At 46.4% G+C, this 27,094-nt stretch overlaps 1 protein-coding gene across 5 annotated transcripts in view; it reads left to right on the forward strand.

Annotated features, from left to right (window-relative positions):
* LOC147438048 (uncharacterized) overlaps positions 1–27,094 on the forward strand; it is a 93,525-nt gene that overhangs the window by 4,442 nt on the left and 61,989 nt on the right. For all 5 annotated transcript variants that reach the window (XR_015184922.1, XM_086487425.1, XM_086487424.1 and 2 more), the window contains exons 2-3: positions 17,478–17,621; positions 20,448–20,520. Coding sequence is in view for 4 of the 5 variants with exons in the window: in XM_086487425.1 (XP_086343551.1) it covers positions 17,478–17,621; positions 20,448–20,520 (217 nt within the window). In the remaining variant the exon portion in view is untranslated. The remainder of the gene's footprint in view (positions 1–17,477; positions 17,622–20,447; positions 20,521–27,094) is intronic.

Below are 27,094 nucleotides of genomic sequence, written 5' to 3' on the forward strand. Positions count from 1 at the left end.
TGTGCAGTCCACCTTTCTCTAGCATTTTTGCATTTTAGCGTTGTCTCTCTCAGTAGTGCTTTTGCCTTGCAATCTCATATTCTTTCTCTAGTGCTTCCTCTCTTCTTTGCTTTCCTTCCCTTTGCCGCAGGTTTGTTGTAGATTAGGTGCTCGTGTCCGTTTGGTGGGCGGTACGCAATTAGAGAATGATTTCGAGGAAATGTGTCGTTGGAGATTCGAGATCCCCAGTGGTTGCTCGTTTGCAAGAGGAGGTTTGCTCGTGGTTGTAACGAGATTATCACCTGATTCACCCTTTTCCGCTGCACCTTTGACACAACGAGGACTCCTCTTCTCTTGTTTTGTGAACTAGTTTGCTATTGAAGATAGGAAATGATGAAATCTCACTCTATAACTAGTGCACTATATTTAGTCTTTGGGAGGATGGTGTGGTAGACGAGTCAAAGGTTGTACATTTTTGTGATACTTGGGCATGGGACATGTCTTTTGGCATTGTCAGCTGGACTTTGGACCAAGATGGCTCGGCTAGTTTCCGGAGGAGGCGTCACCAATCTCTGAATGTGCCTATAATGTATAAGGTGGAGGGGCCAATACTATGGCATGATACTGAAAGCAAGCGGATTCTTCCACCTGAGAGGAATGAGCCAAGTCGCCTGCGTTTTTAATTTCGCTCCAATGTGATACACCACTCACAAAAAGATCTCTCACCTTCTCTGCGAGCGCACACTTGCTTTGCAAAATTAGAACAATGTGTCAAGCAAGGGCCAGTGGAAACACATTATCGAACTCACGATCGCACGGATGCCAGACAAGTTGCTTACCAATCGGCCTACTGTGGCTGCACAATACGAAGCCGAAATGTGTTATTATTGGGGGTGATACACACCACATTTGGGGGCCGCTCTAATATTGGCCCCTTTACCTTAGCTATTGACCTTGTGTGCAACGCCTGCAAACAATGCAGTGTACAGGGGGAGGGGGAGATGAAGCGCTAGCAGAGGAAAGAGAGATCACAATGCAAAAACACTAGAGAGAGATCTTAGATGCATGCAAACGCTACAGAGAGGAGAGAGAAAATGCTAGAGATAGGTAAAATTTAAATACCAAACGTTGGCTATGATTTGCAATGACGACATTTGAATGTACAAAGTGGGCGGTGTCGCGGATGTGGACATGTAGTTCATTCTGGAAGCTTCTAGAAGGAAGAATCTAGACGAACATTTAGTTCATTCTAGAAGCTTCTAGAAGGAAGAATCTAGAAGGTTCTAGAAGCATCTAAAAGAATCTAGAATGTCACGTGCACATGGCTCTGTGTGCCACGTGGACATGCTTCATCGACTTCCAAAGCGAGTTTTCCACCTATCCCTAAATAGGAGTGTCTAGAATCCTAGGAGGATTAGTACCGGCAATTTTGTGAGCCTATTCGTAGGACCTACATGTCCGGATGAGTCCATTATATTAGGTTTTCCAGATTTGGAACCCTCTTGCATAAATAGTTTTTGCAAGCATTTTGACAGATGTTACACTACGGTGCGCATCTGGCATGACGTGCATGTAGTTTAGGCTAGAGGAATCCAATGAGCCATTCCTCGCGTCAATCGGATTCGTGGGTGGGTAGATGTGCGATAGGCTCACCCAGAAACTTAGCCGAAGTCAAGTATATTAATACATCATTTTAATGATTTATCTGTAGAGCTTTGTCAACTTTTGGCCTACCTAAGCCTTAAAAGGTTCCTAACCAGTACCTTAGCCTATAAAGGGAGCAAGGGAGCCAACGTTTTGCAATAGAGGAGCCAACGCGAGATAAAGCTCTAGTGTTTATGTATCTACCTGCTCCAGCTTCTTTTGGCTCAACATCGCAGATCAGCCCCAACATTTCTTGCAGCAGCAAATTCAGCCTAGCGTTTTCAGTTTTCAGCCCTTCCCCTTGTGGGATCTGCTAATGCTAGCCTCTCTGCTACAGCCTGATATTTCGGGAGCCCATTGAGCCTCGTCTTGGCCATTCCCTCGCTGCATCGAGTGCTCTCATTGCTATCCATCATCAACATCATCATCATCTACGTTTTCACCCCTGCTTTACGTGATGGATCGGCTGTGTTTTTGCAGCCAGATTTCTGCCCTTGTTTCCTCTCACATCGGGAGCGCAAATCAGTCCCAGATCTACCCCTTGGTGGCCATCAACAACCCCTCATCGAGACGGATCCGAAGGTGCATCAAATAAGTCCGAAGGTGCTTCATTTTGAAGAGTTATTGTGGTGACATTCTCCATTGGGCCATTCGAGCCAGTAGAGTCTGCACTTGAGGTATTGTATGTGTGTACACTGTACATTCCATTTTTGTAACCAAAAGCAAATACCACATCAGCAACGGTGTGGGGGGCCCTTGAGAGGGTTGGTTGGGATCACATTGGGTGTCATTCTCCTTCTCTCTCTCTCTCTCTCTCTCTCTCTCTCTCTCTCTCTCTCTCTCTCTCTCTCTCTCTCTCTTCAGAGGGCATAGACAGAGACAGCCCCACACAGCCCCAGAGACGCATCTCAGATTTCTTCTTGTCTGAGTACCACAGAGGCAAAGGGGACACCACCATCACAGAGCTCGGTTCCCATTCATACACACACCAGCGGTACTCTCATTGATTGAGCTATAGAGTTGGGGGAGATCGAGAAGACCGCGACTGCAGAGGGGAGCCATGCAGCACCTGCGGAGATTGCGGCAGAGGATCCACAGGATTCTAGCACGACACCAGGAGTGTCGATCAGGAGAGGCTTCATACTACTGCTATATTGTATCATGGTGACACTTATCCCCACTTTGTACCTTTGTGGCATCATGCATGATACCATTGCTCAGCCTACTGTAGTTTTCTTTGTTTATACCTAGACTTGGTACTAGACTCATCATTGTAATCAGTTGGTCTCATAGGTCATTTTGGCCTTTTGTAGACGTTAATATATCATTTCATTTCTCTCTCTCTCACATTCTCTCTCTACAAGGAAAATAAAAGGAACCATCTTTCGTGCTAAGTAGCACACATTCAAGCAAGGAAAGAAGTAAAGATTTGTGGAAGTGTAAAGTTTAGATCTTGTCACCATTTCAATTGCGTTGCACCTGATATTGGTATCAAAGCTTTGTGATTTTGCACTAATTTGCTAATCTTCGATTTTTTTTTTCTCTCTCGAGTGTTTGTGAAACCGGCCCGTAGACTCACTGAAGGGCGGTAGACTCTGGTTTACCCCTGACCTTTACACTAGTTAACTTTACTCGAACTTTACGACACAAAGGAATTTCACGAATAAACTTTATCTAGGCATATAAAACTTTACTTGAACTTTACGACACAGGAATTTCACGAATAAACTTTATCTAGGTATATAAAACTTTACTCGAACTTTACGACACAAAGGAATTTCACGAATAAACTTGAGACTGGAAATTCAACACTTCAAACAAATCACGGCTTGGCAGCTAAAGTGCTCCCAAGCAGACAATGACACCGCGTTGGCCCCAAAGGTTGGCGCCCCTTTTGGTACTTGTTTATTCAATTAAACTTTGGAGAAAAACTTGTAAATTCCTACGAGTTGTCCCACTTTTATTGGGCTGAAAATGACCTACGCTAGCCCAATTTCGACAACATAACTGTGGTAGGAGGCTTCACAAAAAAAATCCCCTTACTCTAGGTGACTTCCTGCGCGCATTAGAGCGCTTTGGTAAACCTGGCGAGAAAATACAGCACGCTGAAATCTCTGTTATTCGTCTCTAAAATGCACCGGATTACTTGTTTCGTAGTTCCCTAGTTGCCCTGAAGCTTCTGGGGCTATTAGGGATGAGTAGCCCTTGAGCTGGTGTTATGTTTTGCTTACATGAGAGGGGATCTAGTCTAGACGCTGTCAGGATGGGCGTCGAGTGTCTGGGTGGACGTAGTGTGGTCAGCCATTATTATAAAAGGGAGGCCAAGTTTGTAGTTATCGACCTCCAATGGCAGAGTGCCAGTGGTTAGCCCGTGAGGCTAGGAGTGCGCGAGGTCACCTCAAGGAGGTGAGGCCGGGTGGTACGGGACGCTCGGTTTTACATGTGCATGCCTACATCCTCGAATGCTGGCCCAACATGGGGGTGTTACCGGATGGTGGCTATGGTCGGGTGGTTTGTCCGATGCGTTGTCAAGCATTTTTTGATTCATCTCCTTGTGATCAGAGAAAGTTCTAGTGCTTGCTGGGGGAGCTAAAAGTTATTGCAAATGCAGAGCATATGCGCTAACTAGAGAATCCCTTCCTTTTTTGAGAATGGAGCGAAGAATTGAGCAACGTTTGACGTGCCTTGATGTTATTAGGTCTTTCAAATAAGGATTAGACATGATCATCTGGCTCTTGCTGCTTTGATTTCGCTCAGCATGGAGATGTCAAGTGTACATCTTTAGTGAGTTTCCTTACAGATCTGGAATGCTTACCTCTACAAATGATGAAGAGACAACTATGCTCTAATCTTCCTAGAGCCTCATTATGCCTATAATGTGACACTAAGGTCACATGGTCATGGGCAGTTTTAGGATTCTGCTGTGAATCTTATAAGGCTTGGACAAAGCGAACATTTTAGAAAGTCTTTCAGACTACTGCCACCTCAGATCCTTCTCACGAGAATCAACAAAGAAGGGCAGCGCGTACTTGTGGAGGGGGTGGGGGAATGCCGTGTTGACGGGAGAAAGGGGGAGTTCCAATGGAAGGAATGCTTCTTTGTATGTGGGAGAGAGGGAGCACGATGTTCCTCTCTATCTTGAAAATATGACGCAATTAAATGTTTTCTTGCTGTTTATTCTACGTTTTTGTGACTTGGTACTGAGAAGGTTTTGCTAGCCAGGAGTGGTGGGCGTGTGCTGTAATACCACCTTGTGTTTATCTTCTCGCCTTTGTTGAGCTTGAGGTTGGCGTTTGCTGTAATTCCCTCGTGGCCAAGGGTTTGAGTTGATGCTACTACAGATTTCTTCCGTTTTATTTGGCTGGTGATGTGAACTTGGGATTTATGTTTTTGCACTATAGGAGAAGCTAGCTATAGAGGTTTCCCACTAAAGAAGTTTCTCCTTGTCAGTGTTTGGTGCCCCCACCGAGGAAGATTCAACTACCTCCAGTTTGGTGTCTTAGCCTTGAAGAACTATGGCACAAAGATACTTCTGTGGTGCAAAAGAGTAGGAAGTATGGACATGGATCCGGGGTGTCGAGGCCGAGATACAATACCTAGGGATTGAGGATGATACACAACAATGTGGCTATGCACACTAGGGTTTAGAAGGTGAAGCTTATCAAATGTACGACATACTTTTAGATCAGGTGCAACAAAGTTGGACATTATTGAAAGTCATGTTACTCCTTAGGTATTGGAAGCTGCCAGAATTATGCAGAGAATGATCAGTTTGCATTGACATTTGTTGTAATGTTTAAGAGAAATCAGCAGGACTTGATGGGATGGGTGGAAGAATCCGTGATCAAGGATGGGATTTTAACAGCTAATATACAAAGGGAAAATGGTATCCAAGATGTGGAGGCAAGATGGCCTGTGCAAACTCTTGGGACATGCAATGTATGTGAGAATGAGGGGGATGACCACTATCTTGGTGAGTCTTTCAATGGTGCGGTTGCTCTTTTTAATGAAAAGCTAGAGCTTAATTCAAATAATCGTGACTCAGAAATGGATGATGTTTCGAGCGTTTTTTATGATGAAGATACATCCTATGAGGCTGATGTTAGCTCTTTATCTGAGAATGATGCCCGAAGTATGGATATAGGCTCTTGTAGAAGCTTGGCTTCGAAAACTGTCTTTATGTAGAGATGTTTAGGTTCAAGGATTAGTAATTGTGATGCTTGTATGCAAGATCAAATAGATGATGATGCTAGTCTGTCACAAACTGGTGACGTGGTAGGCCCTCGGACACACACTGGTGACGTGGCAGGACAGTGGGTAATGCGCCGACAGGCTGACGTGGCAGTAGGTCCCAACAAACGTGTCGACAGGCCGACGTGGCATGCCGTACGGACCTCCGCAATTTTTGCTGACATGCTGACGTGGCAGTGTACGGATTTCCGGAAATCATGCTGCTGCTTTTGGCTGGCTGAAATTACGATGGCAAGCATTTGGGACAATTTGCTTTAATTTTGAGAAGCTTTTGAGTTTAAAAGATTTTTGGGGCTTTGCTTTTGGGCATTCCTTGTAAGAATAAATAAGTCTTTTTGGGCCTCATTACTGAGAGAAATCCGATCCTTTTCTCGCGACACTTATGGATGCCAACAAGAATCATTTGACTTCTTTTGCATCTGCTAATGCGGGAGGAGATCACGAAGAAGATTTTGATGATTTAACAGAGGAAGAGTACGGGTCACCTCGGCCTACTTAGTACGAACTTCAAGAGATGGAACGTCGACACCAGGTTGACGAGTGCACAAAGCAGATGATAAAATTTGTGAAGGATCAGCAATCCATCGCAAAAGTACACACCCAATGGTAGAAAGCAACAGAACCACCCATCAAAAAGGCAATCAAGAAACCTCCTTCTTCGAGGATGTTTGCAGAACAAGAATTACAGGAGGTGGTTCAGACACAGACGAGTCGGCTTTTGGACGCGAACAATCAATCCAAAAAGCAAGTGAAAAAGCGCAAGAAGGGGACTGACTACCCTGGTCATTATGGCCGTCAATCTTCTTTTGCATATGCAAGAAAGCAGAAGAAGCGTGTACGATTTGAAGGACTACCTAGTTCTTCTTTCTCCTCTTCTTCTTCCGACAGTTCTTCTAGCTCTTCTGACTCGAGCGAGGAGGACAGAAGAGGCCAAAAGCAAAGCAAAAAGCAAAGCTTCGGAAAGGGCAAGAAAAAGGCAAAGAAACCCAGATTTCGTTAGTGTTTGACAGTTCTATAGAGGAGTCATCTTCTGACAGTTCGGACTTCGATGACCATATATTTAATGCAAAGAAGAAGCACTTTTACAGAGCCAACCAATATGACTTCCTCGGAGACAAAAGCAAGAAAGCAAAAGAATTCAAAGAAGGTGGACAATCGATTAAATTTGAATCCTTTTCTGGGTTCCGAGATGCTCCGAGGGCTTTGGCCTTCATCCAACAGTTTGACATAGCCTTCTCTGGAGGGCACTACTCAGAGCACTCCAAGATTAGGAGGGTTGCATCTTTCTTCAAAGGAAATGCTCGAACATGGTGGTCCACTCTGCTTCTGAGGAAGGAAGCTCCAATCAAGTGGTTGAAATTCAAAAGGCTCTTTATATCCTCTTGGCTGACTCGGGAGTATGAACGGGATATACGAACCGCTTGGAACCATCTTCGGATAACCAAGGGAGATTCTTTGGACGCTTATTGCGAGAGATTTTGGGACTCTTTTCTACCAACCTCTTCATTTAAGGTCTCTTTTAAGGAACAGATTGAGCGGTTTTGCTGTGGACTCCCTACAAAGATCCGAGACTACTACCTGGAACAAAAGTCAAATTCTATTCAAGAATTGAAGGGTCGTGCGAAACGGGGTTTCTCGATACATTCGGGAAATTTGACTTACCCTACTGATGAGATCTTGGCTCAGAGAACTCAACAGACCTCCAATAATGAAAGTAGAAAGAGAAAGAGTTCCCAAGAAAAGAAAGATAAGGATACACGACCCTGGCTCAGTCTTCGAGAGAGGGCCAATTACATTGAAGAGGGGAAGTGTTTTGGTTGTGGGGAGCATGGGTACATCTTCACAAAGTGCCCCAAAAAGGCACATCAAGAACAAAATGAAGACAGGCCAGAGTGTTCGAGAGCAGCAGAGGAACGTGGCAAAAAAGCCAAGTTGAAAGCAGGACTGGTACTAGATTGCATGGGTATTGATCCAAGCCTGATTGATGAAAGTACAAAACTTTGCTGAGCTTGGGACAAAGTGAAAGATCAAGAAGCCCTGATTTTCTTCGATGGAGGAGCCAAGGCCAACTTCATTTCACCTGAATTGGCGGCGCGGCTCGAGATTACATTCGACAGGATGGGACCACTGGGAGAGGCAGTTCTAGCGGCACCCGGACGAGACATAGCCATTACACTTGTCATTGGCAAACTTTGGTTGCATTGCCAGGGGTATTTAGGGCACGAGGACTTTTACATAATGCCCTTGGAAGGTTGTGACGTCCTCCTAGGAATCTCTTGATTTCATAAGAACAACGCCGTGGTCGATTATCGAGCAAAGAAAGCAATGTTGATGAATGAAAAGGGGCCGAAAAATTGTACTTGATGTAAAACTGAAGGGCGAGTCTGTCCCTATTGTATCGGCTTCGGCCATTTCCAAATTAATGAAATCCAGTCCTTTTGTTTACTCGATCTACTTGAAAGAGTTAAATGATGAACACGGAACGAATATGTCTGAACTTGATAAAGAATGCCAAGATTTTCTCCACACTCATGCCGATTGCTTCTTTGAGGGCCTGCCAGGCGAGTTGCCTCCATCTCGTCCTGAGGATCACTGTCAGAAGGCGGGCACCACGTGCCAATAGAAAAGAACAGACTTTTAGCACTTCAATAACAAATTAATTGAAAGAGAGAGATGACTCGCGACACGGAGTGGCGGAATTCCACCCTAGAGAGTGTTGGCCCCAAACCTTGGTGCCCCTTTCGATATTTCTTTATATTGCATCAACACAGTACAAGCCAGTACTCCAGACTCTGCACCTTCTCCATGAAGCATGCCAGAGAATGAGTCTTAGCCTCATATTTAAAGGCCTTTGGCCTAAAAAGCAATAACAGTGAAAAGCCTTCAAAACTCAAAAGCTTCTGGTCCAAAAGCAAAGCCAAAAAGCTGCCAGCGTAAATCACGGAAATCCGTACAGCCTGCCACGTCATCAGCCAACGCAAAATGCGAAAATCTCCTTGCTGCCCTTAGGGTTAGGGTTAGGGTTTTTGCAGTTTTAGGGTTAGGGTTTCCAGAATTAGGGTTGGTAGGTTTTAGGGTTAGGTTTTCTAGAATTAGGGTTTGTAGGTTTTAGGGTTAGGGTTTCTAGAATTAGGGTTTCAGCAGTTAGGGTTTTTGGCAGAAATTAGGGTTAGGTTTTTTGCTCTCGGGCAGCCACGCCATCACTTTGTGACACTTCTTCTGTTACTTGTTCTTCTTAGGGTTTAGGCCACTGGGCCGGTAGCTCCGTTCTTCAGTAGGTCGACACGTTAGCAGTTTGTTACAATCACACCATTGATCTGATACCTGGAAGCACACCACCAAACCGGCCACCTTACCGTGTTAGCCGAGCCTAGAATGAAGAGATTATGAACGAAGTGAAAGACCTTCTGGAAAAGGGTCTTATCCAGCCGAGTACTTCACCCTCCTGCTCTCCGGTGTTGTTGGTTTTTAAGAAAGATGGATCTTGGAGAATGTGCATTGATTACAGAGCTCTCAATAAAATCACCATCAAGAACAGATTTCCGATTCCAAGGATCGATGATATTCTTGACCGACTTCATGGATCCTCTTGTTTCGGCATGATTGATTTGAAAAGCGGATATTATCAGATCCGCGCCGGGAGATGTCTACAAGACAGCCTTTCGGACGAGCTTCGGTTTATATGAATTTTTTGGTGATGCCTTTTGGCCTTACCAATGCTCCAACGACTTTCAATCGAATGATGGATGGGATTTTCAGAGAGTATAGATCATTTGTTGGCTTTTTCTTTGATGACATTATAGTCTTCTCCAAGGATGAAGCAGAACATAGACACCATTTGCTACAAGTCTTTCAGGTATTGCGAGATCACAAGTTAGTTATCAATGCCAAAAAGAGTGAATTTTTCTTGCAAGAGATGCACTTTTTGGGACACATCGCTCAGCAGTAGGAGTACAGATGGAGCCGGCCAAGATTGAGACCATACGTGATTGGCTCGATTCGAAGAATGTTCATGAAGTTAGAAGCTTCTTGGGTTTGTGTTCTTACTACTGGTGGTTCATTCGAAAGTTTGTGGAGGTAGCCTCCCCTTTGCACATTTTGACACAGAAAGGAGTCCCTTTCTTTTGGGGACCCACAGAGGTGACTGCCTTTCAGACACTGATAGAGAAATTGACTACTGGACCAATATTGACTTTGCCGGATTTGCAAAAGTCATTTGAAGTATATTGTGATGCTTGTGGTTGTAGGGTCTTAATGCAAGAAGTCCATGTGATTGCCTATGAAAGCCGATTGTTTTCAAGGCCAGAATTGACAGCACAAATTTATGAGAAAGAGCTTTTGGCAGTGATCCATGCTCTTACTCAGTGGTGACACTACCTACTTGGAGCCAACTTCACAGTATTCATTGATCATTAGAGTTTACGCTAATTCTCGTCACAGAAGCATCTTTCGGAAAAGCAGATGCGGTGGACTAACATCTTGTCACAGTTTCACTTCCAGATTGTCCATGTTGAAGGACAGGCGAACTTTGTGGCAGATGCTTTGCCTCGGAAGCCGCTAGTCTTGGCTATTTCCGCGATTCATCATAGAAGCTTCGAGGACATGGTTGATCAGTACGCCACAGATCTGCATTTTTCGGATGAAAACGATGTTGTGCGTTACACAGCCGTTGAGGGAAAAGGTTCTGACTGAGTGCCATTGTCCACCTTTTGCGGCATTGACACCACCTTGAAAGGTGTGGAGCGTTACTTCTTTTGGCCGAGACTCAAGAAGGATGTGGACGACTTTGTACGCAGTTGTTTGGTATGCAAGAAGGTCAAGTTTGACAGGCATAAGGTACATGGATTGTTACAGCCTTTACCCATTTCCACCCGCCCTTGGGAAAGTCAGAAGAGAAAAACGGGAGAAGCATGAAGGGGGAAGGGCATCAAGCAAGGAGGACATAAGGAGGTTGCAGGGAGTGGTAGCGAGCAAGGAGGCTCGGTCTCTCCCTCTCGTAAGCAAGAGAGGCTCGTGCTCTGTCATAGTACGGTCTCATAAACCCACAGATTCAAACAGAAAGAAGGTGAGTTAGTGCGCAAAGCAACATTATGGCTCAATAGATATGTCAAGTTCTATGGGAGAGAGGAACTAACTACACGAGCACAATTAATTTGATCTTTATCCAAGGAATGAGACAAGTGGGTCTTCAAAAGTATCTGCACATGATAAGGATTTGTATGCTAAATGAATGAATTAAAAAAAGATCTTTACCTGGTGGATAATTGTGAGGAATATAAAGAAAATGATTGTAAGAGTCAAGAGGATGACACATCATCTCAGCACAGTGATGCACATAGGAGTGAGTCACTAGCATCACCTATCGATCAAGAAACATTTATTATCAAAATGGTTAAGAGGTTAGATCCTCTTGTAAATGTTGATCCAAGGGAGCTTAAGTGGTGAGAAATTGAGAGAAAATGGACAAAAACCATAAGAGGAAAGAGTGTTACTATGGCATGGAAAATGCTAGGGATAGGTGTGTACAACCTGCTAGAGTAGCACCTACTCCACCTAGATAATGGATTTCATTTTTGATCTCTCGAAGACATAGAGTGAGCATGATGGTATTTGGACTGTCATTGACAGATTTAGCAAGCAAGCTCACTTCATTCGAGTGAAGAAAACAGTCAAGCCGGATCATTTAGCGAGACTGTTCGTTGCACAGATTTTAAAACTACATCGCATGCCTGAGACAATAGTCTCTGACAGAGATCCCCGATTCACGAGTTTGTTTTGGAAGGCTATTTGGGAGAACATTGGCACACGGTTGCAGTTCTCGTCATCTTTCCACCCGCAGACAGATGGGCAATCTGAGATTGCAAATTCAGTTGTACTGGATTTATTGAAGTCTTATATTCTTGATCAGAAGACTCAATGGGAATTTTTTGACCTTGGTGGATTTTGCCTACAATAGCACGATCCACTCTTCGACAGGGAAGGCGCCATTGGAGATCATTGAAGGTGCTCCAAAGGTTCCACCCTTCCTTAGCACGAAAGATTAATTTTTTGAAGCCGACCAGTACACGAGGGACTTGGACACTGCATTTGCCAAGGTCCGAGAGGCTTTAGAGAAATCTCAGGAACGACACAAGAAGGCAGCAGATCGACACCGTCGTGATTTGAAATTAAAGGAAGACAATTGGGTGCTCTTACGTTTTGAGAAGGCACGCCTAAGAAAGAAAAAGGGAAAGGAGCGGCTTTTTTCAAAGCTTAGCATGAGGTATTATGGCCCTTTCTAGATAAAGGAAAAGATAAATGATGTCTCCTTTAGACTGAAGCTGCCCGATACTTGGAAGATTCACAATGCTTTTCATGTGAGTCTATTGAAGCCTTTTAAAGGCGATGTGCCCGAAGATGGGGAGCCAGATGAGCAACCCGAAGTGGAGGAAAGCGAGGCGATACTCGTTTCAAAACAGATATTGGCACACAAGGACAGAAAGATAAAAGGTAAAGTGATTAGGCGGTTCTTGGTTAAGTTCAAGAACTAGGATGCGAAGTGGATGGAGGAGGAGAACCTAGCAAATACTCCTCAGATTTTGGAACTTTACCATGAAGCATTCGGTTTAGCATAGTCTACTCTGATAGAACTCCGACTTCAGCGAGGGTGAATCTAGTGTGGCGGGTTCGCACAAGAGGGGAGTCACTTCTCTCCTTTGTCAACGAATTACTCTGATTTTGAATAGAGTCACTGATGTCCCCTTGGGTTTCACGGATACTAAAGGACTGAGTAGTATTCTGTTGTATGACTTTATGAACTGGAATTTCCGAAAATGAAAATGATTGATTTGTACTTGACTTGTTTGAGTGCAGGAGCTGAAAGACGAAATGATTGCAGCATTTCGGTCTCATAAATCTCTATAGACATGATTGCAATAAGGATTATTTAATCGGGCATCCGTGAGGTCTTGAATGGATCTAGATGCGATTACTAAATATGTTGCCGATTGATCATGGTCTGAGATTTGGAATGAATCTGTATGTGATTTGTCAAGTGATGTCTGATGATGTGATTGTTGTTTTGTACAAGTGCTAGATGTGTTGTGTGTAGTGTGTCGGTACTAACAGTCACTGTCTACCAAGACAGTTTATGGCCTCTGTCTATTTTGTAGGCGTAATCGAGGGCGATTACAATTCTTTCAAGAGGGGGGTATGTCACAAACTGGTGATGTGGTAGGCCCTCGGACACACACACACAGCCCATGCTGACGTGGTAGCAGCTGCCGAAAAACGCGCCGCAAATCCCGTCGAAAAATTGGCCGCGACAGGTTGATGCGGTAGACCTCTGTAATTTCCGCCGACGTGCTGACGTGGCAGTGTACGGATTTTTGAAAATTACGCTACTGCTTTTGGCTGGCTGAAATTACGCTGGCAAGCTTTTGGAACAGTTTGCTTTAATTTTGAGAGGCTTTGGAGTTTTAAAAGCTTTTGAGTTTAAAAGGTTTTTGGGGCTTTGCTTTTGGGCATTCCTTGTAAGAATAAATAAGTCTTTTTGGGCCCCATTACTTAGAGCATCTAGACTTAGAGTCTGGGTGTGAGTTTCCGCAGACTCTTGTACTTTGCACACAGATTAATATAAAAAGAAATATCGAAAGGGACGCCACTCTTTGGGGCCAATACCTCTTGGCACGGAACTACGCTGGGCCGTGTCATCTTTTGTGAATTGTCCTAAAGTGAATCTCTGCTGTGTCGCGGTAGAATCTAGACTTGGGGTGTCCAAGTTTGTTACATAGTCTCACTTCAGATTGGGGTTTTGACCAATTAGAGTTTGCCTATAATAGTAGCAAGCATTCTGCTATTGGATTTAGCCCATTCATGCTGATGGATGGATTTGATCCTAAATCCCCGATTGCTATTGGCTTGGAGAAAGTCAAGGATTGCCAAGCTCGTCATTTCTTGTATGACATGGAAGAGATGCTCGAATTGGCTAAGGATAGAGTTGGCTAAGGATAGTATAAGGACAATTCGTGATCGAGATCAAAAGAGATCTCGAAGGAGTCTAGTTGTGGGACAATGGGTCTATCTGAAGATACCCAAGGTTTCCAAGACTGAGCGAACTGGAAAGCATTATAAACTTTCCGCTAGATACTGTGGTTCACTCTTGATCACGAAGAGAATTGGCCAAGTTGCTTATAAACTTACTCTTCCTTCGGATTTTAGTGTACATCCAGTGTTTCATGTCAGCTGCCTTAAAGAAAAATTAGGCAAAGCCGACGGTGTTGTGCCTATCGAGGAAAATGTATAGCAAGATATACAAATTGAGTATATTCCTTGAGAACCAGAGGTGGTTTTAGATCATCGTACCCGTCATTCGCGCTAAAAGGCTTATGACTAGTACTTAATTAAATGAAAGGGTCGATTTGAAAGGTTTGCTACTTGGGAATTAGTTAGAGCTTTGAAAGCTCAGTATCCTAACTTCATTGATGAGGACATCAATGGTTCTTAAGGGGGGAAGTATGTTATGTCCCGCTTACAAGAGAGGGGATCCAGCCTAGACGCCGTCGGGATGGGCGTCCAGTGTCCGGGTGGACGTAGTGTGAACTCGGCTGGTGTGGCCGGCCATTATTATAAAAGGGAGGCCAAGGTCTCATTTGTAGTTATCGACCCCCACTGGCAGAGTGCCATTGGTTAGCCAGTGAGGCTAGGAGTGCGCGAGGTCACCTCGAGGAGGTGAGGCCGGGTGGTATGGGACGCTTGGTCTTACAGGTGCACTCCTACGTCCTCGGACACTGGCCTCAGCACGGGGGTGCTACCGGATGGTGGCTATGGTCGGGTGGTTCATCCGACGCGTGTCTATAGGTGGTCCGTGTAGCGGGAGATCCTCTCTGCGCGTTCGTTTCAGTTGGGCATCATGTTTTTGTATTCAAAAGGGGAGAGAGGTTCACAAGAGTGGAATCATCGTGCTACATAGAATAGAGGAGAAGGCAAGCTTTCCATTAAAGTTGTGAACCTTCAGTCACTATCACACACACACACACACACACACACTGTATGCACTTAATGAAGAAGAAGGCAGTCCAAAATCAGCCTTTTCTCTCAAATTTGGGCGCCCCCAGCTGATTTGGCCTTGCAGATTGCTCATGGGTCGCCAAGTGTCGCCTGTAAACTTCTACAAGTTGTCCCACTCTCATCGGGCTGAAAATCCCCTACTCTAACCCGATTTCGGTAGCATAACCACAGTAGAAGTCTCCACGGACAAAATCCCAAGTAAACAGTGACTTTCCATGCACTTTAGAGCACTTTACAAAACTTGGCAAGAAATTTTAGAACGCTGAATTCTCTGTTTTTGGCCTCCAATATGCACCAAAACACCTGTTCGGTGATTCCCTAGCTTCCCCGAATCTCTTGGGACTTGTAGGCATCAAAATTGGCTAAAACTATAAACCTGCAAAAAATTACAGCAAGCTGTAATTCTCTGTTTTGCGCTCTGATTCGCATGCCGATCACTCTTGTGGGTAGCCCTCGAGCTCCCGCACCTGTAGGGTCACTTGCCTTTTGAATTAGCTCTCTAGATTGCGCCCACGGCTTTCCCGAGGCTCCCCTAGTGATATCTTGCCGTTTAGGTGCGAAACTCTAAACCTGCAAGAAAACACAGCAGGCTGTAATTTTCTGTTTCGCATCATTTTGAGTGGAGCAAACACGTCTACGTGTGTCTTAGAAGCTCCTACATGCAATGGGATAGTTCGCCTATATATCGGACGAATTTTCAGACGAGAAAACTCTTTGTTTTCGCATTCCTTCGCGATGCAACTGTGCGTACCTGAAGGGGATTAGCAATTAGCTAATCCAGTTCCTATACAAAAGGCTCTTGCCTTGGCAAAGCGCATAAAACCCCCAAAACCTTACATGGTCATCTGAGAAGCCCAACTAGTGGGGCATTACCATATGTGCAAAGGGGAGAGAGAGATGCACGAGAGCAAATCATCGCGCTGCATGAGACAAGGGAGAAGGCAAGCTTTCCATTAAAGCTGTGATCACTTGCACCCACTACTCACACACACAATACAGTCAATTGTGATGGAAAATCAGGCCCAGCCTCCGTTTTGGGCACCCCCTCTGGGGACGAGCTTTTTGGAAGAGTGTGTGGCTTGCAGGTTGCTCTCCTACTGCCATGTGTCGAGTTTGCTCCTTTTGGTTAAATTCCTAGGACCCACCAACTTGTAAAGTCCAAGCGAGGGGCCTAAATGACTTTAACTGAGCCTAGTCAGTTCTTTACTAGTCAAATTTCAACGTCGATCGGCCCAACCATCTCGTGGTTGCCTGGCCTCGACTCCTGTGGGTGAAACTCTCGGCCAACGGTCGTTTCACATTGGCCATGCAATGTTTGGGCATATGTGATTTTAACAAGAGGGTCCCAAAAATTAAATAAAAATCAAGGGAAAGAAACCAACAAATATATATACCAAGGCAAGCATGATTTTCTTATACATGTCATCCATGTTCTCCACATATCGATATGCCTCAAAAATCTTGTGCTTCGTGTGCAAAACGGGAGGAACCTTTTTGCCACCCTCAACAATTTCAAAAAGTGCCTTGCCTGTTGACGAATGCATCGTATTGTTGTACACATATTCAAGCATGGGTAAATATTGTTCCCACTTTCCCTTATTATCTAACACATAGCATTTCAGAGGATCTAAGACAATAGAATTAGCTTCGTCTGACTGCAAGGGCCAGAAAAGACTACACAAATCTATGAGAAAGAGCTGTTGGCCGTGATTCATGCGCTTTTAAGTTACTACTTGCCATGTGCAGATTTTTTTGTCCAAACAGAGTGAGTCGGTTTCATGGTTTTTCTCGAGAGTATATCTTGCAGCTCCTACACAGATACTAAGCAAGATTTGGCAAATAGTTTGGCGACAACAAAGAAGGGAATGATTGCCATTTGGCTTCAACAATGCACCGAGGAAGGTAAGAAAATTCCTGAGACGGTGGTACAAGATTGCAAGTGCGAATTACTAGATTGAATTGAAACAACAGCCCATGCTTTAGCACAGGGCTGAATTAAACAAGAAGTCGGGATCATTATCAAGGGTAAGATCAAGATCAAGAAGCTCATTGGGAGGGAAATCGAGAAACAATAGATTCCCTGAGCTTTTCAATTCTTGAAGGCAAGAAGCACCAAGGGAGAATAGTGGAGAATCGAACTGTACTAAACTTCATAAACAGATACATCAGGTTTACCAACGTTTACAGGGGTCAGAGACTGGATTGCACATTTTAGAAATTCAGGTGAACAATGGGAGTTCAACCCTTTACCGAAGAAACCAGCTAAAAGACCTACACCAGAGAGGGCACACGTGTTAGCTTCCCCTGAAAACCCAAAGGTGGATACACATCAGCATCAAGATGGTTGTCCATATGTACCAAGCAGAGACAAATTTTTCATGTTAAAGGGCAAGAACTGTGCAAACGTGGCACACTACTTTATTGGTCCAATTAGAAGTTTCACCCACCTTTTGACAAACAAACTTGCATAAGCTTTGAAGTTGTCTTTAACGTTTCTGTGTACAATTTGTTTACTGTGCAAAGGAATATTGCCTTGATTGTTTGTTGGTTTACAGCTGTGGATATTGTTGCAAGTGGGAATGGGGTTTGCTGCTTCCTGGTTCATTGTATCTTGGCTTTTCACCCTCGCTAATGCCCTTCAAGTTGCGTACAAGAAGAAAAGGCTACAAATTGAGCAGCAAGCTGCCATTTATTGCAAAGTAAGCAACTCAACCTCGGCCTTTAAAACACGTATTGTTTTCTATTTCAAGGGGGTTTGTTTTTGCAAGTCATTGAATATCCCTTCAAGGGGTGGCAAAGGTAAATGATTGCTGAATTCTTTATCTAGTTTGACTAACCTTGTGATGTTTGGATGCTTTTCTTGGGTGTTCACATCAATACGGTTTTGTACTTTTTTTTGTAAAGGTTACTGCCCCAATTTAGTAGCATATTTAATATTGATAAGAATAATTGATTCGGAGCTATCGACCAGTTTAGTGCCTAGTCTTGAAGCTGCAAGCATTTTGGTGCTATTTGTTTGATTATTATCTTCATATCGGAAAAAATTTACTGAATAAATTTTTAGTTTCAAGTTTTTGTGGTGGTCAGCAGCCTGGTCATTCTTAACGTGGGAATTGATTTAACTCACTGAGTTGATTTGAACTTGTCTGCTGGCCTACTGTGAAATGGCTTACGTTTTGCATGTCACATTTTGCATGCAGAGAGATTGTTGAAGGGGTAGTTTTCCCAAATACGGCTGTCTTTAAGAATGCCTTGTGATTCTGTAGTTTGAGCAGGCTTTCAAGCATGTAGGGTCTTGGTACCAACTCCTAACCATGAAGGGAAGTTTCCTCGCAAGTAGAACCATCTCTTGTAAAGAGAACTTTTACCGAAATTATGGTGAATATACTTTGCCAGGGGTTTTGCTGCATGCCATTTTCCTTATCCTCATGGTTGTAACAGGAGTTATACCATGCACATTGTCATCATCAAGAAAGTCAAAATTGATCAAACAAAAGCTTTAAGCAGGAAGTTAATGTGACACAGTTGGAACTGGAAAAGTTCTTGACCATGAGAGTTATTGACCGTGTACTCGGAGACAGTTTGACTGACAATTAACGTATCCAATTTGATGGACTAGGAGCGAACCCAGTGATCTCCATAGCTCCGACGTGCAGGAAATGAAGGCAAAGCACAAGAGCCAAAAGCACTATGTATTCCAATCAAGAATTCTACGAGATGAGTCAGCCAAAAGTTGCTGGTGTAGAGATCACAAGAGCAGCTGTTTGGTTTGGCCAGTCGTCATACAAGGAGGGAGCTTTTGTTTCTTCCCATTGCTTTTAGAAAAGTCAAGCTCACCAAGTTTCAAAGGTGAAACATTTTGGCCCTGAAAGGTTTTGTGGTTATGCTGAGTTTAAATTTAAAAATTAATAAAATTGGAATCAGAATCACACTTGGGTGGACGCCGTGGCTAGCCTACCACTTCCCACTACATTATAGCTATCTCTCAGAGATATTTCTTAGTAGTCTTGGGCAAGACTGACCATATGCCATATGGTCAGTCTTGCAGGAGTTTGATAGGAGTCTTTGGTCTAGAGTGTAGGCATTCAGGCAGCACCCCGCTTCACAATCTCAAGCAGAGGAACTTGCTGAAAAAGTGTATGAATAATAGGTCTCCATATTGGCTAGTGATGGATCCTTGAATGTCATTGTAAATAGCCATATGAAAAGAAAGAACGATACAATCAGCAGTGATCACGCCATGAACAAGACATGTACCAATTGTAGAGAATTTATATGCTTTTTGTAGTTCCACAGCTAACGGCTGTACTCCAAGGAATGCTCTGAGTGTAGGCATTCAGGCAGCACCCCGCTTCACAATGTCAAGCAGAGGTATGAATAGTAGGTCTCCATATTGGCTAGTGACGGATCCTTGAATGCCATTGTAAATAGCGGTATGAAAAGAAAGAACGATACAATCAGAAGTGATCACGCCATCTCCATATTGGCTAGTGATGGATCCTTGAATGCCATTGTAAATAGCCATATGAAAAGAAAGAACGATACAATCAGAAGTGATCACGCCATCAACAAGACATGTACCAATTGTAGAGAATTTATATGCTTTTTGTGGTTCCACAGCTAACGGCTGTAGAAAGGCTGTACTCCAAGGAATGCTCTGAGAGCGCAATGAATTGTCCTCGTATGGAGGTAGTTCAGACGAATTGAGATAGCGCAGATTTTCTGTCATGCCAAAGTCAAAGAGGTGGCATATGGGCGACTAAGTATGCGATTAGATGGCCGGGGAAGCTATGAATATCAAGACGATTGAGCATCTTAGGTGAGCAACTAAATCTATTTCATGCAAATGGAGACCCTTGCCACAAGCATTCTATGGTGTTCGACAAAAGTTGATCAATGTGCTTTGCATTCCAAGCCGATATAGAAGCATGTCCATAGATGAGAGCCATATGATCAATTGTCAAATCACCATGAGCGCAAACTCTCATGTGTCCACACAAGGCTACTCGTCAACCCTCAAAGCTTCTATAGTCATAGTCACAGGGGACGCCCTTTTTCGGGCTTCCCGTCCCCAATTTTCCGTCCCCACTTGCCGTCCCATCCTCCTTTTTACACTAAAAATCCATTTGAGCCCCATCCCCCGTCCCCCGTTCCCCGTCGCGGAATGCGTCCCTTGTGACTATGTCTATTGTTGCTATTTTCTATTATTTTAGACGCTTGAATTTCAAGTTTGGTTCTCATTGGATATTTCTTTTGAGCTTGTACTACCCATATTGCATCTTAAATCTCTACTATCCTCTTTAGGCTGTATCTGTGTTCACAGATCAGATGGCGTGATTGATTGTGAAACAAATACTGCTAGGTGTTATGTAGATGACATACTTGTAGAAGGCTACCATGTCAATTACCACTTCGTTTTTTGAGAATTTGTAAAGCGGGTAAAAGTCATTGCAAAATGAGTTTGTATTAACATTGCATTTCATCAGTTGCCTTTTCATATTACATTTGTGATACTATATACGCAGGTACTGGACTGCAGCAAGTTTGGAAGGGGCTCCTTATTACGGACTCACATCAAATGGCAGATATCCAGCACAGGTTTGTTGGGACATTTAGGGATGAGCTGTTTTTGTAATTGTCAAGATTAAAGTTGCCTGTTTGGAGCTTTCAGTAGTTCTTATTTTCATTTATGTAAGGTATGCTCGTTTTTCCAAGAAGAAACTCCTCATAAATTCTGTATAATCTGTTGACATCATCTCCTGATAACGACTTTCTCAAGCATGCTTTTGCATGGTGTGACTGCAGCGTTTGTAAAGTAAGCAACCTTTATACCCTCACTTACACAGTAGTGTGCACGCAATGCATGTCCAAGGATGCTTTAGGTGTTGTGCACAAAAGTCTGTAGGTTTGATTGATTTGAACTTGCATGAACAACACAGTACCCAGAAGTTGATAGTGGAAGTAACATGCATAATCTTTCAAACAAGCAGTAGAATCTTCAATACAAACTGTGAGCGTCAGATGACAAATTTTTTTTTTCCGAGAAAAAGATCCTTCTATTAGTTAATGAAAGCTGCCCGTAGGGCTACAACCACCTCTGCAAGAGAGGGCTACAACAAACATGATGGGGAGACTCTCCCAATGAAAGAACAACATATATACAATGAGACTAAATCAAGGGATGGGAGGAGGGAAGAGCCACACAGGTGGTCGGTAGTGCCATCTGAGCACACCTTGGACAATGGTGTAGAAAGGCCCAGGGCGCCAGAGTCGAAGGAAAGCCTCGTGGTGCTCCGCATGCGGTCGGAGCTTCCCTGTAGTCCCTCAAGCTGTCCTTTGAGAGTATGGATCAGCTCTAGCCAAAAGTCACGAACAATCTCTGCTGGTGGCACAGAGCGAGCCTCAAAAATGCGGAAATAGCAGGCCCGCCAGATGAACCAAAGTGTCAGGCCACTGATGAGCTCCCAACACTCCTCTCTCTCACTGCACCACTCCTGTGGAGTAAGCTCTGTAAGGCTGGAGTGTAGGTCGCCCCCCCTGTATCACTATCATCCTGCTGGTGGAAGATAGCTCAAACTGAAGTGCCGGGCCCGTGAGAGTGGACCAAGCCGCTGCCCCCCAAGTGTACTGTCTAGCCGTGGAGAGAGTAGGCATCAGCCGAAGAACTCGTAGCCACACCTGCTAACTCGTAGCCACACCTGCTGGGCCGAGGGACAGTCCCAAAGACAATGACGCTAACTCTCCACCAACTGGTCACAGGCTACACATGCGGCCGAGAGACCACTATGCACAAACCAGCTCCCTGCTGGTTCTGTTGTAGCTCTGTGTGCAACGAGCCACTGAAACAAAGTGACGCGCCTCGGCTGTCTGGAGTCCCACAGCCTCTGCGAAAAGGCTGCCAAGAACTCGATTGTGAGGCCCTCCTCCTGCCAATGACGTGCTGCAGCGGGGCGGGCCTCTCTCTGTGCTGCAAGTATATGACGTCCAAGCCGAACAGTGTACTGAAAGAAGGGGACTCCTGGGTGGTCTGTAGAAGAGAAGGGGTCCCTCCATAGCCACTCACCAGGATCCCACTGTACTCGTGCCAATGGACAACACTCCCAAGCCCATAGCCTCCAGTGTCTAGTCTCAAGAGCTGCTGGGTCAGGGTCTATGACGCAAGTCCTCCCACAGATGCCCACAACTTGGATCCTCTGGAAACAGCACTCTGCTACCTGCGGGGCCTCTACTGCAACTCGCTGTAATCGTCCCCCACCCTGAAGCTCGAAGAACAGGGCTGGGACAGTCTCTGAGCAAGCCCTGACTGAAACGAGAACCTCCAGTCGTGTGAAGGCTCCCATCCACCGGGGTGCTACTAGCTCGAGAGGCGTGAGCCACTTAGCTGGAACTGACTCTGAGATGTCCTGACACATGCTCTGCACCCCTCTCATGCCCTGCAGTTGGAAACCCTGCACCTCCTCTGACAAACCTGTGAACTCTAGCCAGTCACCTAGAGAGCACGCTGGACCTGCTGCCATGGGACCCCAGGAAACATGAGGCCGACTACCAACCAAGTGGCCTCTCTAAGTGCTAACCATGGGGTTCCAGACGAGGGGCTGCCGTAGGCGCTCCTCCGTGCACATCGGCTATCACTGCTCCAGGCCACGCCGTAAGAGCTCCAAAGAACGAAGCAAACTCACAGCGAAGCGGTCCTCCAGTCTCCTGCTCAAACCAACTCGGCGCATCTCTGTAAAGATCCATCTGGTCGAAGGTTGCCAAGGGCTTCCTAACTGAGGCACCCTGGCAGGAAGCCTCTGCAACAAGAACTCCTTCTAGGGCTCCTCACCTGGAAGAAGTCCTCTGACTATGAACTTCCCAAGAAGGGCTCTGCTCTGCTGTGCTGGATCAATGATCCCAAGCCCTCCCTGAGAACAAGGAAGCGTGATGATTGACCAAGCCACCTTGGCTCGGGCCATCTGAGTGTCACGTCCTGACCAAAGGAAGTTCCTGATCAGCCTCTCTACCTGGCTTATACAAGAACTCGAGAAGATCGAGCAGGAAGTGATGTACCACATAGTCGCCAAGAGCACCTGGTTGGCAACTACTACTCTACCAGCCAACGAAAGTCGTGCTGAGCTCCAATGTAACAGCTTTCTCTTGATGGACAGGAGAAGAGGAGCAATTTGCTGCTCGGGAGACAAGTCCAAACCAACCTGACAACCAAAGTACCGAACTGCAGTCCCTGGGGGATCCACTTGAAACCCTCTCCTGGCATCCAATCTGGCACAGGAGCACTACTAACCGAGAAAGCCACTGTCTTTCTCCAGTTGATCAATGCGCCCAATGCACAACAGAAGGTCTGCAAAGCCTGCTCACATCTGTGAAGATTGGCCTCCTGGCCATCTAAGTACAAGGCTGAGTCATCGGCAAACTCAGCATCCAGTAGCTCATCTCCCCGAATAGGGAGTGCTAAGCCCCGAAGACCAACCTGTTGTGACACCAAAAATCTGCTCATCGCCTCCGCGTAGAACAGAAAGAGAAAGGGGGCAAGAGGACAACCGTGTCTGACCGAACGTGTGAGCATGAAGCGCTCACCTCTCCCTCCTGCCAAAAGCACCTGACTGTGAGCCTGTTTGTACAAAGCTGACACCCCTCTGATCCAAGCATCTGAGAAGCCCATCCTGCGGAGAGTGCCCTCTAGAAAGTCCCAGTCAACTTGGTCGTATGCCTTCTCAAAATCGAGAAGAAGAATCACAAGGTCCTCACAACGGAGCCGTGCCATGGCAGAAGCCTCCCAGAAAGTAAAGATGTTGTCAAGGATACTGCGTTCCTTGACAAAACCTGTCTGAGTCCCATGTATAAGGCTCTCTAAAAGTGGTTGAATCCTCAAACTCAGAGCCTTGGCAAGAATTTTGTAGGCTGAGTTGAGGATGGTGATGGGGCGCCATTGTCGAATCTCATCCAAGGAGCCACCCTCCTTGGGAATGAGATAGATCAGGCCCTCACTCATGCTGTCAGGCATCACTCCTGTGTGCAAAATGTATTGAAAAGCACTACAAAGATCTGGGCCAAGAAGGTCCCAGTACTCCAAGAAAAAGCTGGGAGTCAACCCATCCTCACCTGGATAGCTACCACGAGGGAGGGCCCTAAGAGCCGTGTGCAGCTCCTCAAGCTGAAGTGGCATCTCTAGCCTCTGGCGCATCTCCTCTGTCACAAGACATGGCATCTATGTCCAAACCTGCTCCCTGCATGCATCCTACCGCTTTGACTAAGGCTCAGCCGACAGTAACTCACGGTAAAAGTCAGTAGCAACTGCATGCATATCCTCAGGCTCACAAGCAACTGACCCATCGGGCCTCCTCAACTGAATGACCTTAGCATGCGAGTGCCGAGGTCCCACTGTCTCAAAAAAAGCACCAGTCACTCTGTCACCCCCCTGAGTCCACTGAGATGCCTGTCGGTGAAAGGCAAAATCATGACGCCTCTCCTCTGTGCTAGCAAGCTCCTGTTGAGCCTGCTGTAACTGCTCCTCCAACCATAGACTGTCTGGATGCTGCTCCTGCATCCTCTGTAGTGAAGCAAGGCCTCGTCTGAGACGCTGCTCCGCCTCTCTCGCTGCAGCCCGGCGAGCCAGAGACTCCTGAAGAAAAAAGTGGCTATGCTGAGCTAGGCCCGAGGCCACTCTGTCTGCAGGTGAGACCAAGCTGTCCATGCCCTCTGTCCAGAGAGCCTCTACCTTCTCTCTGAGTGCTGAGTCCAACAAGACCCTCTCTGGGATGCGAAGCATCGTGCTCCCACTCCTCTGCCTGTCTGCCACCGTGAGGATCATTGGTGCATGGTCCGAGAAGGATGTCCCTGCCAAGATGCCCACTGATCCCCCCAAGTCACTGAAGTGGTCACTAGTGTAGAAGCGATCTATCTGCGATAGATTCACTCCTCCCACTCTGCGGTCTGATCTAGAGAAGGCAAGACTGTCTGGGGGCCTCACAAAACCAGAGTGCTGCCATGTATCCGAGACCCTCAGAGTCATACACAACCTCTCCCAAGCTGCCAACTCGACTCCATGCACAGTAGCATGGCTGCCACCAATCCTGTCAGAAGGGTCCTCCAACATGTTGAAGTCCCCTCCTATACACCAATGATCGGCCTGCGGCAAAGACTCAACAATCTGTGACCAAAACTTTGCACGAGCACTCGCCACATTGGGCGCATAGATGTTCAGGAAGCCCACAAGGCCACCCTTTACCTGCATAGTAATCCATTGAGCCCTGCCTGGCACAATAATCCCTCTGCCCACAATGGCCTGCTGCAATGAGTCCGCAATAGTCATACATACCCCACCATGGATGCCTCCAGGTCCAAAAGCAGCTGACCAAAAGGTACCATATCATCCACGCAAAATCTGACCACACCGCCGAATGCGGCTCTCACATAGATGGTGCTCCTGAAGCATAAGGAGATCAATCTCTCCTCCCACAAGGCAACGATGAAGCTCCTGACGCAATCGGCCCCGCTGTCGCTGAAACTGGGGCCCACCTAGTCCCTGCACGTTCCATGAGACGATCCTCATGAGGAGCGAGAGAGAACAGATGTTGCCGTAGCAGCAAGACGGGCTATCTTCGAGGCAGGCTTGGATGGGGAGTAATCCGCATCCGAGCGTCCTCTAGATAGGCGTGACTGCTGCAGTGAGTGCCTAGCCCAAGCCCAAGCAGAGCGAGCCGTGCGTAAAGCAACCTCCTCTGTCCAGGAGTCCTCATGAATGTATACATAGCAAGGCAAACACTGCGTATCAGCAAAGAAGTACACCACAATGTGCCTACATCCTGCTGAGTCTGGGGGTGTCACCGCAAACTTGGCCAATGGCCACAAAGTCTGCATCAAATCTGTAACTCCAAGTTCGCCCATGTGGTGAGAGAACTCTAAGACCTGTGTATGCAACCATCCCACCACTGAGTCGAGGGACCACTCTGTCTCGGCTCTACCACAAAGGGGAAAGGAGAAACCAACTGCTGAGTCCAAGGCCTCTGTCCCCCTAGCGGCGAGGAACAAAACATGGACCTTGAAGCAGGCTGCCTCATGGTCTGTTGCGGAATCGCCGAGAAAACGAGTGAACCCGTAGTCGAAGAAGTCCCAACGGCGTCGGATGTCAATGCTCGTCAGCCCACGAGGGACAACTGCAAGGGAGGATGTCTGAATCTGCAAAGGGGGCCACAAGAAGGGCTGACCCTCTCTCGCTAGGCGACTCGTGGCAAAGGTGCTGCCAAGAGATCTCCTAGCCGCTGGAGAGGGACCAGTCTCCTGAGCCGACTGAGAAAGTGGAGGAGCTGGGGGGAGCGGAGGAGAAGAGGGGCGGGATGGGGCGACAAAGGTAGAGGGGCGAGGTGGAGAGGCGACGAGAGCAGAAGGCGGGGAGGGTGAGGAAGAGGGGGGAAACTCTGGGGGGGGGGAGCGGCTGTCGAGGGTGAAGCGGAGGTGGGGGCTGGCGCAGGGATCTCCTCCTGCTCAAGAGGACCAAGCGGTTCCCTGTGGGAACCCACTGCTGCTGAGTAGGCACCTGAGGGCCAAGCTGACGCTGTGGCCCTTGGCGTCGTCGGCCACGGGCCTGCTGCCACCCCTCCTCCGTTGGAGCCCCAGGCTCGGAGGGTGGCTCTGCATTTGTGCGTTGTGTCGTTGGCCAGCCCTGGCAGGTTGGGGCTGAGGCTGTGGTGCAGGTCGCTGCCTCCTCCGTGGTTAGGCCTTCGCTAGATGGCCCATCTGTCGGCAAATGAAGCACTGGTTCGGGAGGCCCGAGTACTCCACACTCTGTTTAAACCAACTCCCACTCACTCGAGGCAGAAGGATAACCTTCGGGAGCGTGTGGGTATCTCTGACCAAAACTCGAACTGTGGGGATGCCTGCCGCCTTGGCAGCTACTGATGCTGCCGTACGAGGTGTCTCCAGGACAGTCCCAATGGCGGAGCCAATCCTAGAAAGAAGTGGTAAGTACTCCCTCCGTAAACCCGGAAAGCAGACTGAGATGGGGATGTCTGCCTCCTCTACTAGAACATCCGAAGCCGGGTCAAAACCATGTCGCCATTGTCGAAAGTGGGCGCGTGATGCTCGGATGGCCAGTGGACTCATAGCTATGACCTTGGACGCCATCTCGGAGGTCTCAAACTCGATCTGATAGTAACCCCGTCCGTGAATCTGGACA

This window comes from Adiantum capillus-veneris, chromosome 17 (assembly GCF_014529385.1).
Source record: "Adiantum capillus-veneris isolate H3 chromosome 17, ASM1452938v2, whole genome shotgun sequence".
Classification (NCBI taxonomy): domain Eukaryota; kingdom Viridiplantae; phylum Streptophyta; class Polypodiopsida; order Polypodiales; family Pteridaceae; genus Adiantum; species Adiantum capillus-veneris.